This window comes from Pungitius pungitius, chromosome 21 (genome assembly GCF_949316345.1).
Source record: "Pungitius pungitius chromosome 21, fPunPun2.1, whole genome shotgun sequence".
In the NCBI taxonomy this organism is placed as follows: Eukaryota; Metazoa; Chordata; class Actinopteri; order Perciformes; family Gasterosteidae; genus Pungitius; species Pungitius pungitius.
In genome coordinates this window covers 403,946-413,886 of record NC_084920.1, presented here as the reverse complement: position 1 = coordinate 413,886, position 9,941 = coordinate 403,946, and the positions used below count along the sequence as shown (strand labels likewise).

Genomic DNA, 9,941 nt, shown 5'->3' with positions numbered 1-9,941 from the left:
TCAAATGATTTTTTGACTGAATATATTTTTTGACACAACAGATTTTTTCATTTTTCAAGACATTTTTTGACTCATTTTTCAACTTTTTTTTTTAAACATTTTGAACCCAAAATTTCTCTTGTTTTGACACATTTGTAATAATGGCGTTGTGTGTGTGTGTGTTACAAAGTGAAACCCCCCCACACTGGACTCAGAGTCCCATTGAAGACCCTCCTGTACAAACCAAACAGAACTGTGAAGAATCAAGACTTCTTCATGTACTTTATATTTATTTCAAATACCTTGTAAATGGCGGTGAGGCACAGAGGAGCACCATCAGAGAAGAGACATATTTACAAATATAAATTAACACAGATTTCAAAAGACAGCAAAATGTATTAAAATGTTATAAAAGCAGTACATTTAAGTGATGATGGAATGTCAGCGGTGTGCAAAGGAAACAAATAAAAAAATTCACATTTGTAAACAGCTTTGGTCCAAAAGAGAGAAAACTGACAGGCGTTGAATTCACGTCACTCATTATTTTAAATATTTAGTTTAAACATGGTGAAGGTCACATGACCAGTTCGGGTCCAACGGGTCCCTGATGTTCTGAGAGAGAAAAAACTAATTATATTCATGGGCCCGTTTTCAGTTCTCGGGTCGATCCGCAGCAGAGACCCACTTGGCTTCCTGCTGTCCTGTGACCCCTCGGCGCCCTTTGACCCCTCAGTGGGTTCTGGAGTTGAAGAACCCGACGCTGGTGGGCGACTCCTTCACCGTCACCGTGATGAAGTTGGCGGTGACGTCTGTGACGAACACGTGCTCCAGGAGGCTCCGGGCCGGCCGCCAGTCCGTCTCGCCGTCGGAGCCGCCGAGGCCCGGCCGGCCGGCGCCGTGGTCGGCGCTCGGGTACGACGCGGCGCCCCCCCGCTCCGACTCGCTGCTGCTGGTCTCCTCGGAGTCGCCGGTGCTGAGCTCGGTGAGGCTCCGGTTCTGGCCGTGCATCTTGGGCGCCTTTGTGGTCGCCTCCTTCCCCGGGTCCTCCCGCAGGCGGGCCTGCTCGCCGCCGCTCGCCGCCCCTCTTTTGGTGGAGGCGGCGCTCCTGGAGCTGGACCTGGCGGCGCCGACGCTCTGCAGGTTGAGCGCCCGCAGGCTGAGCGCCTGGCTGGCTCGCTCTCTCGGGAGGTTCTCCCGCCTGTGTTGGACCGGCCCGTCATGGCGCCGCTGACCCAGCACGGAGCGCGGCGCCGCCGTCGGGTGGCCGAGGACGGCGTGCGACCCCGAGCCGCCTCCGGCCTTCGGGGCCTTGTGCCCGTCGCCTCTACTTCCTGTTTCTGAGGACGGAGGAGCCGGGCCGGTTCTGGCGTAGGAGGCCGGAGACATGGAGCGCCCGCTCCAGATGCAGCCCAGGGAGCCCGCCTTAGAGGAGGCGCTCTGGGAGAAGGAGCTGGAGGAGGCCTCGTCCCTGGAGGCCCGGCTCAGCCCGGTGTAGGTGAAGCTGGCCGGCTGCAGGGGCTTCTTCACTGCGCAGCGGGGGTCCTCCCTGGGGGGTCTGAGCACCTGCTGGTGGCGAGGATGAAGAGGAGGAAGAGGAGGGAGGAGGAGAGGAGGTCTGCTCTTGGCCTGCCTCAGAAGCCTCAGGTCGGGGTGCAGCGGCTTCCTGCCACGCTTCTTCTTGCAGGGGGGGTCGGGCTCGGGGAGCGCCATCGGAGGCCTCTTCACCGGGACGCCGTGGATTCGTGGCTTGGTCTTCTTGCCGTGCTCCTCCTCCTCTTCCTCCTCTTCCTCTTCCTCGGAGGACGAGACGGAGGATGAGAGACTGGAGGAGGAGGGGGAGGAAGAGGAAGAGGAGTGGCCATCTTCTGCAGCGGCCGGCTCCGGCTGCTGAGAGGACGAAGAGAAGAAGTGAGAGGAGGACAGAGGTCAGGGGGGGGGGGGAGGAGGAGGAGGAGATCTACCTGAATCTTCCTGGGCCGTCCTCTCGGCCGTTTCCCTTTCTTCTGGAACAGAAGTTCTCGCTCTTGTTCTCTGACGAACATCAGCACAACGTTAACAGAGAAGACCAGGAGCAGAAGCTCCGCCCATGTCACATGACTTTGTGTGCAGTACCTCTTGTGGAAGGCGGCCAGCAGCCTCGGGTCCAGAATGTTCTCCTCCGGCTCCCAGCTGTTGTGTCTGAGAAGATACGTGAAGAGCTCAACACCAACAACCAGCCACACAACTTCTAACGGATGAAGGTCTGAAATAGGCCTGTGTGTGCGCGCGCGTGTGTGTGTGTGTGTGCGTGCGTGTACACCTGTGTGGACAGATACCCGCGTCATTAGTGTAGAAATGTCGCGTGTGACGCGGATCACGTAGACCGGGAGCAGCGGAGGCTCGATGGCCGCCGGGAGCTCCGTGTCTCCGGTGTGTGTCCGGTAGGATTCCCGCTGTTCGACCCCCTCCCCTCCGACCCCCCACCCCCCTATAGACGGAGCTCAGGACCGGCATTGTTGGGGGCCATGTTGCCAGTGTGTGTGTGTGTGTGTGTGTGTGTGCGTCCGTGTGCGTGTGGTTAGCATCGGGCGGCTAGCAGCTAGCTTGACTCACTTGGACGACCACCCTCTCCACTTCACCAGATACTCCGACTTTCCCTGTGGAAGAGGAGACATGACGTCACAACGCGTCCGGGACCGGAACGCGGACCCAGCGGGCCGCGAACCCGGACCGTGTCTTACCTTTCTCGGCCGCTTGCTGAGGATGCACTCCGCATCAAATACCTGGCCGACTGTGACCCCCTCCATTACTACAGCGGAAGCCCCCCGGAACGAGCACGGCGCGCGGAGCGCGCTTTGGCCTCCGCGGCCACCGTAGATGCTCCGCTCGATGTTATTTATTACTGTGGAGCTTTCTATTGTTAGTATTTTTACATCATTATCATTAACTTAGTATTACTGGTCATGAATAATAATGAGATACTTGTTTTATTGCTGAAATCACAATCAACAAAAAAAAATTGTATTAATTTAGTATTTGTTTTCGTCTTACTATCATTATTATCATTACTATTATTTTCATTTTCGTTGCTCTTGTTATAATAAATATTATTCTTATTTAAATGAATTATATATTTAGTTATTTTGTAGTAATTAAACAAGAATATATATATATATATTGTAACCCTAACCATTATTAACACAACATTAATCACAATATAATATCCCAATAAAAGAAAGAAATAAGGACATTAACAAACACGAAAATACAAGTGGATTGTAACGAGTGGAAGGTACGTTTTAAGTAATATAAATTCATTTCATTTCAGGGAGGAACACAAAATAAAAGTGTTATTTTTTTAAAGTGTGGATGTAAAGCAGATATTATCTTACTTTATCTTATTTTATTGTTATATTTCATTCTTATATTGCACCAATGCAATAATCAAATTCCTCTGTGCAACATATGTGGCAATAAATGGCTTCTGATTCTGATCGCGGGAAGACAAACACAAACACAAACACGTAAACGTGACAACAAACAGACAACAAGGTGCTAAAGTTAAACTAAACCTGAGCGTTGAACAGGTGGAACCTTTAAGCGCTCGTGTGAGCGGGGACCTAATTGTGTGATGCACACGTGTTACATGTCTTTCCTTCCGTGTTTTGTAATGAGCAGCGGTGAATTGCAGAGGACTCTTCTTCTTCTTTGAAGGTAGCAGCCTGTTTCAGTGTCTGTTAGCATGCTAGCCAAACTAAGCTAACTAGCCGGTGACTACTACGGTGAGTTATTGCATTTAATTGATCGGTTTCTCGCGTAACAGCCTGTTTGGTCATAACTAACTTAACGATAAACATTAACTTTAATGAGTCATCGGCGTGTGTTTCATATGTTCTTTATATTCATATTTAGAACTCAATCTACTGTCATGAAGCCTCTTCCGGTTGTGCATTTCGTCCAATTGAAACTTATTCAATCGGTGTCTAACGTAATATTCTTGTTAATAACAGCTCACCTGCCAACGTGTTGATAACTGATCAATGATTGTGGCCATGTTTTAGTTCAGCTGTTTGTCCTCCATCCAGGTGAGTCTGACCCCCCCCTCCCACCATGCTGCGTCGGTCCCTCTGCTGCTGTCGTCTCTCTGGGGTTCTGACGCAGGGCGTCCGGACACCGTCCTTCCTGCTCCGCCCGCAGAGCCGGGGCCTCAAAGGTGGAGGCAGGAAGTCCCAGAGCCAGGAGGAGAGGTGGAGGAGCAGGAATAAGACGGTGCTGACGTACATCGCCGCCGCCGGCGTGGGGATGATTGGCCTGTCGTACGCCGCCGTGCCGCTGTACCGCCTCTACTGCCAGGTGAGCTCACCCCCCCCCCCCACGCCCCCCCGACGCCTCCTCGCTGCAGGCCGCTTTGACCGTCTCTCTCCGGCCGGCAGGCGTCCGGCCTCGGCGGCACGGCGGTGGCCGGACACGACGCGGAGCAGGTGGAGGCGATGGAGCCGGTGAAGGGACGCGTGCTGAAGATCTCCTTCAATGCCGACACGCACGCCAGCATGCAGTGGAACTTCAGACCGCAGCAGAGCGAGATCTTCGTAAGGATTATTCATCTCTTGTGCTTCTGCTCCCCCCCCCCTCACCCAGATCCGGCCCGCACAGAACCTGTCTGTTTTTGCCCCCCCCCACCAGGTGGTCCCGGGTGAGACGGCGCTGGCGTTCTACCGAGCGAAGAACCCCACCAACAAACCCATCATCGGCATCTCCACCTACAACGTGGTGCCGTTCGACGCGGGCCAGTACTTCAACAAGATCCAGGTACCTTGGGACAGGACCCAAAGAGGTCCAGGTAGTCCAGGTTCAGGTGTGGACCCGCTAACCTGCTTCTCTGCGCAGTGTTTCTGCTTCGAGGAGCAGCGGCTGAACCCCCACGAGGAGGTGGACATGCCCGTCTTCTTCTACATCGACCCGGAGTTCGACGAGGACCCGCGGATGGCCCGCGTGGACACCATCACGCTGTCCTACACCTTCTTCGAGGCCAAGGAGGGCCAGAAGCTCCCTCTGCCCGGATACAGCTACAACTGAGACTCCACACTTTGTTTGTGCTTATGAGCGGGGAAAAGACTTTTATTCTGAAAATCTAAACAGGAAAATGAGTGTTGCTTTTGTCAGGAAAATATCAAGTTTAGAGAGGAAAAAAGGTAGAAAGTGTATTTTTATAATTGCAGGATTAACGAATAAGGATCTTTTTCTTCTTATTATTACTACAGTTATCATATTAATATATAATTATTAAACTAGTGATAACTTTGAAATAGACTTTTATTACATAAAAAGGTTCCTTTTCTTTTTCAGAGCATCAGATCGACGATTTTTTAACTTTAACTCAAACTCTGAAACAAAAGCAAACTGAGACGTTAAGCTGCAGACTCGAGACTTTGTGGATGTTCACTCATCTATGAGACAACACACACACACACACGTGTAATGGCCTTGGTATCACTGCAGATGATCAATAAAGCATCACTACGTGTTCCTCTGAGCGTGTGTTTGAGACCTGAGGAGAACGAAGCTGGAGATCACAACACAACCATCTGATCCCTCAACATGTTTCACTGTTGAGTTTAAAGTTTATCTTCATCCTTTTATTCAGAAGAGGAACAAGAAGTCCTGAGTGATTCTGAAACATCTGGATTCTGATTGGCCGCCGTGCCTACAGATGTTGACGCGGCACTTTGGGCTCCTTCTGAAGAACTTGTGATGTGGCTGGTTCCTTCAGTTCAACAACTACACACACACACAGCTTCAGTGTCTTCAGACTGCTCACATCATGCATGTGTGTGTGTGTGTGTCGGTGTGTCAGTGTGTGTGTGTCGGTGTGTGGCACTCTGGACATTGTGTTTAGACTTGTTACCCCTTTAAGCGCCGTGTGACGTTTAAGAGCTCAGGATGAAGCTCAGGATGAAGCGTGTCTCACATCATCACATTTAAGTGCAGTACAGCCCGTTTGCTCAACCGCGACGCATTCCTCACACCACCAAGTGGCGCCAAAACATCCCGAGGCCATTTTCCCCAAGTTCTGTGTGTCTTCAGGTCACATGACCGACCTCCTCTTCACAGAAGGACTACATCAGAGGAGAGCAAGCTGCAGAAGGTCAAGAGGTGAACGTGTCTGTGGCTTCATCCTCTTTTATCCCTTTAAAGGGAATGTGACTCCGTGGTCACGATTCATGCTTCTCATTTCCAGTCTGCGCTCACTGCACAGAGGGGAGGGGCCACCTGTGGGAGGGGAGGGGCCACCCTTGGAGGCTGAGAGGGGAGGGGCCACCTGTGGGTGCTTTGAGAGGGGAGGGGAGGAGCTTGTTAGTATCATTAGCTGTTATTTAAAGACAGATTTAAAATCAGATATTTGGGCGCTGTTAGATTAAAATTGTTTAATTACATTTTAACAATAGAAAACATTTCAAATTCATTTTGAATAATTTACACTTGGATGGATTTTTTAATCAAGAGAACATTGAAGATCAATCACTTCCTATTTATTCTGTCCCTGATCAACAGATTGTTGCATGTCTTACTCCCTTCTGACATTTAAAGATTACATCATTAATAAAAGAAATATTGATACAGTAGATGAATGAATCCATGAACAGAATTTGTGTTTAACGTTCATCATCTTTGGTTCCGACAGGAGGTCTTCAGGTCTTCAGGTCTTGGTTGAGAGGTCGGTTGGTCGAGGCCCCCCCCCCCTGGGGCCTCGGGCAGGCGGTAACCCGGAGGGTGGTTTCCGCTGCGCAGGCGTCCGAAGCAGGCGAGCAAAAGGTCCACCGCCGTTCCCACCGTGGCCTGGACCTCCTTTTCGGTCCGACCCCTCAGAGGATTCACCTCCACCAGGTCCACCGCCGAGAGGAGACCTGCGAGGACCAGAGGCGCACAGATTCAGTGCGAGCTCTATGCTAAGCTAACTAGGCTGCTGGCTCCGCCCACCTGTCCGACTCAGCTGTTCGGCGATGTACACGCCCTCCCTGTAGGTCAGCCCTCCCACCACAGGTGTTCCCGTCGCCGGAGCCACTGAGGGGTCGATGGCGTCGATGTCGTAGCTCAGGTGGATTGGTTTCTTCACTCTGTAAAAGTATCAACAGAATTTTATAGTTTATACTATTATTATTATTGTGTGTATTTAAAATAGCGCCACACAAAAGAGCCCCTGACCACCTGAGGGCAGCACAGCCACTAACATTAAAACCGTCTTACTCCGGGAGGCGTGTTTTACTTTTAGGATTTGTTTTGCTAGCTCTGTGAAACTCTGAGATCTACTGATGAAGAGTGCATTAAATAAATAAAGTACATTAAAGGGGGGTCGGAATAATCCGAAAAACAACTTCCTTCTGACCTTTAAATTCCTCAAATCGGGACAACGACTCTAAGTCTGGTTTACTGACGTATGATAACGACACTGTAAGAGCCGACATGAGGTGAAGAAGGAGAAGAAGAAGAAGAGTGCTCGCTGTGCTGGCTGATGGTGTCATGGTGGAGGTGAAGGTCTACCTGCCACACAGGTACTCGCAGGTCTCCTCCATGACTCTGGCGATGCCCAGATGATCCACCTCCGTCATGGAGAACACCTTCACGCCCAGAAGCTTCAGGATGTAGCTGTGAAACACAAGGTTCGTCAACATTACCTAAACGTTACGTGAGATGAAGGCAATGACATCCTCAGGGACCAGAGATGAAGACCTACTGCTCTGCTGGATCCAGGTCCCTCAGACCCACGTAGACCAGGTCTTTGGCCCAAACACACGGTTTGATCCACGAGAAGTTTGGCAGGATGGGAATCTGGAGATGAAGAAAATGTCTGCTAACATCGAGGACAGGGCTAACAGTGCTAACAGGGCTAGTGATGCTAACATGGCTAACAACGCTGACAGGGCTAACAGGACTAATGATGCTAACATGGCTAACAACGCTGAAAGGGCTAACAATGCTAACATGGCTAACAATGCTGACACGGCTAACAGTGCTTACAGGGCTAATGATGCTAACAGGGCTAACAGTGCTAACAATGCTGACAGGGCTAACAATGGCTCTGGCTAGCTACCGGTGCTAACAGGTGGTGCCCCCCTGACCTCGTGCTGTAGCTCGTGCAGCAGGAAGGACAGCGGCTGGCCGTGGAGGTTCCCGGTGTGCGAGCTCAGCGGCGTGTTGATGTCTGCGTGGGCGTCGACCCAGACAACGGCCACGCCCCCCACCGCCGCCGCGTGGCCGTGCACGGAGCCAATGGCCAGGCTGGGGAGGAACATGACATCATCATGGAAACAACATATTACAATCCAAGTATATTGGATTGTAATATTGTATATTTTAACTTTCAGTTCAGTTTAACTCATTTTTAAGAAACATTCATTCATTCAGTTTTAGTGGTCAAAAAGATCCATTAAAACCGTTTATTTCAGTTAATTGTTTTGATTTAAAGTAAAAATGTCAATGACAAATCTTGTTTGTTCTCAAACATTCAGTGAAACCTGAACTCATCGATCGGTCGCGCTGTTTGATCTGTGTGTGTCAGTGTGTGTGTGTGTCAGTGTGTGTGTGTCAGTGTGTGTGTGTGAGTGTGTTACATAGTGTACTACTACCTGTGGTCTCCTCCCAGCATCACTGACGTGCGTCCGTCCCTCTTCACCTCTTGCACCACCTCAGACAGCCTCCGGTTGGCTCCGCCCACAGCGCGCACGCACTTCACCCGACCAACCGGGTCGTCCACCGCCACGTCCTCAAATGGCACGTTCCCATAATCCTTCACTTCACAGCCTGCAGGGCCCTCAGAGGTGCGAGGGAGGTTTGTCATTATTAATATTCTCTCCATTCAAATACCGTACGTGTTTGTTGCTACGGATCATGTGATCAGAGACAAAGTGACATCACAGCTGGTTGTCCCCGTACAGAAGACATGGTTCACATCAGGATATCAAACCTTCGCCCGTCCTCCACCGAGATTTTAACTCAAACCAGCGAGGACATCGTAACTTAATGAGGAGCCATGGCTCCCCTTTACCCAGAATCCTCTCTGGCTGAACATTAACTGTCAGTAGATCATCATCTGTGTGGAAATGTTTGAATGTGGCAAAGTAAACAAGACGAGCTGCTGAGTAACTTATGAACCCACATACACACACACACATAGACAGACACACACACACAGACACACACACTGAGACACACAGACACACACACGTTTTCTGATCTCAGATCTGTAGTTTGTCTCAACTTTCCTCACAGTAGTATCCTTGTACTCATGTTTTCGTGATACTGTGTTCCCTCTGAAACACACACACACTTGTGTGTGAGGATCAAGGTCAGAGATGCAGACACACACAGACACACACTCACACACAGAGACACACACAGTCTGCGATGTAAATCATCAGATTAAAACGTGTATGTAATACACTACAAATATCTAGTATATATAATATTACTAGTATATCATTTGTAGTGTGTACTTGTACTGTAGTAGGATTTAAATGGAGTATTTTAAAAGTACTAATACAGAACACTGGACCCACGCACGCGGACGTCACCTTGCTCGTGGAGTCTGTGCAGGAGTCCCGCGGCTCTGATCAGGTCCGGCCCCCCCTCCACTCCCCCACGAGGCTGCAACAACAACAACATAAACAACAACAACGACACGTAGCAACACGCGCTGCAGCGTGTGCACGCGCGCTCACCTGTCCCCTGGAGAAAGGTGCTCCTATGACGCCCACCGGCACGCGGGGGTGAAGAGCGAGCTGCCGCAGCATCCACGCGCTCCTCATGCTGACCGACGAGTGTCCCGCAGACCTGCCCGTGACATCACGGCGGAGCGGTGACGTCACGAGTTAATCAGTCAACGCTCGAGCCTCTGATGTTGGACCTGGGTCAGTGATCCGTTCAATTCAACTTTATTGTCATTATGGGTCCCACGTGCTGAGGTTCTGTTGATTTATGCACGTGCT

At 50.5% G+C, this 9,941-nt stretch overlaps 3 protein-coding genes across 10 annotated transcripts; 1 reads left to right on the top strand and 2 right to left on the bottom strand.

Annotated features, from left to right (window-relative positions):
- Window positions 1–249: 249 nt before the first annotated feature.
- On the bottom strand, window positions 250–2,812 carry LOC119212460 (chromobox protein homolog 2-like). Of its 3 annotated transcripts, XM_037462867.2 has the most exons (5): window positions 2,700–2,812; window positions 2,572–2,615; window positions 2,092–2,157; window positions 1,941–2,010; window positions 250–1,866 (listed from the first exon to the last, which is right to left on the bottom strand). In XM_037462867.2, the coding sequence occupies exons 1-5, from the start codon at window positions 2,763–2,765 to the stop codon at window positions 709–711; spliced, it is 1,404 nt and encodes a 467-aa protein (XP_037318764.2). In that variant the 5' UTR covers window positions 2,766–2,812; the 3' UTR covers window positions 250–708. The 3 variants fall into 3 exon arrangements, with proteins under 3 accessions (XP_037318764.2, XP_062416103.1, XP_037318763.2); XM_062560119.1 differs by lacking the exons at window positions 2,572–2,615; window positions 2,700–2,812 and having other exon boundaries at window positions 2,092–2,490; XM_037462866.2 differs by lacking the exons at window positions 2,572–2,615; window positions 2,700–2,812 and having other exon boundaries at window positions 250–1,863; window positions 2,092–2,490.
- Window positions 2,813–3,193: 381 nt separating this feature from the next.
- LOC119212462 (cytochrome c oxidase assembly protein COX11, mitochondrial) lies at window positions 3,194–5,491 on the top strand. Of its 6 annotated transcripts, XM_037462876.2 has the most exons (6): window positions 3,199–3,740; window positions 4,020–4,043; window positions 4,156–4,311; window positions 4,392–4,547; window positions 4,642–4,767; window positions 4,846–5,491. In XM_037462876.2, the coding sequence occupies exons 3-6, from the start codon at window positions 4,261–4,263 to the stop codon at window positions 5,032–5,034; spliced, it is 522 nt and encodes a 173-aa protein (XP_037318773.1). In that variant the 5' UTR covers window positions 3,199–3,740; window positions 4,020–4,043; window positions 4,156–4,260; the 3' UTR covers window positions 5,035–5,491. The 6 variants fall into 6 exon arrangements, with proteins under 6 accessions (XP_037318771.1, XP_037318770.1, XP_037318769.1 ...); XM_037462874.2 differs by lacking the exon at window positions 4,020–4,043 and having other exon boundaries at window positions 3,194–3,672; window positions 4,044–4,311; XM_037462873.2 differs by having other exon boundaries at window positions 3,194–3,672; window positions 4,020–4,311.
- An 872-nt stretch (window positions 5,492–6,363) lies between these two features.
- arg1 (arginase 1) lies at window positions 6,364–9,932 on the bottom strand. The gene is made up of 8 exons (XM_037462869.2): window positions 9,675–9,932; window positions 9,528–9,600; window positions 8,583–8,757; window positions 8,076–8,235; window positions 7,691–7,785; window positions 7,498–7,602; window positions 6,937–7,073; window positions 6,364–6,863 (listed from the first exon to the last, which is right to left on the bottom strand). Exons 1-8 carry the CDS (start codon window positions 9,759–9,761, stop codon window positions 6,622–6,624), a joined length of 1,074 nt encoding a protein of 357 aa, XP_037318766.2. The 5' UTR covers window positions 9,762–9,932; the 3' UTR covers window positions 6,364–6,621.
- Between the last annotated feature and the right edge of the window lie 9 nt (window positions 9,933–9,941).

Bases quoted from the DNA above. Each gene is read 5' to 3' on its own strand.
- LOC119212460 (XM_062560119.1), bottom strand. From the start codon at position 2,303: ATGACGCGGGTATCTGTCCACACAGGTGTACACGCACGCACACACACA. The intron at 2,011-2,091 runs GTACTGCACACA...GATGTTCGTCAG, and splicing joins CTGGCCGCCTTCCACAAGAG to AGAACAAGAGCGAGAACTTC. The intron at 1,867-1,940 runs GTAGATCTCCTC...TCGTCCTCTCAG, and splicing joins GACGGCCCAGGAAGATTCAG to CAGCCGGAGCCGGCCGCTGC.
- LOC119212462 (XM_037462874.2), top strand. From the start codon at position 4,069: ATGCTGCGTCGGTCCCTCTGCTGCTGTCGTCTCTCTGGGGTTCTGACG. The intron at 4,312-4,391 runs GTGAGCTCACCC...TCCGGCCGGCAG, and splicing joins TGTACCGCCTCTACTGCCAG to GCGTCCGGCCTCGGCGGCAC. The intron at 4,548-4,641 runs GTAAGGATTATT...CCCCCCCACCAG, and splicing joins CGCAGCAGAGCGAGATCTTC to GTGGTCCCGGGTGAGACGGC.
- arg1 (XM_037462869.2), bottom strand. From the start codon at position 9,761: ATGAGGAGCGCGTGGATGCTGCGGCAGCTCGCTCTTCACCCCCGCGTG. The intron at 8,236-8,582 runs GTAGTAGTACAC...GTTCCTCCCCAG, and splicing joins ATGCTGGGAGGAGACCACAG to CCTGGCCATTGGCTCCGTGC. The intron at 7,603-7,690 runs GTAGGTCTTCAT...TGTGTTTCACAG, and splicing joins GACCTGGATCCAGCAGAGCA to CTACATCCTGAAGCTTCTGG.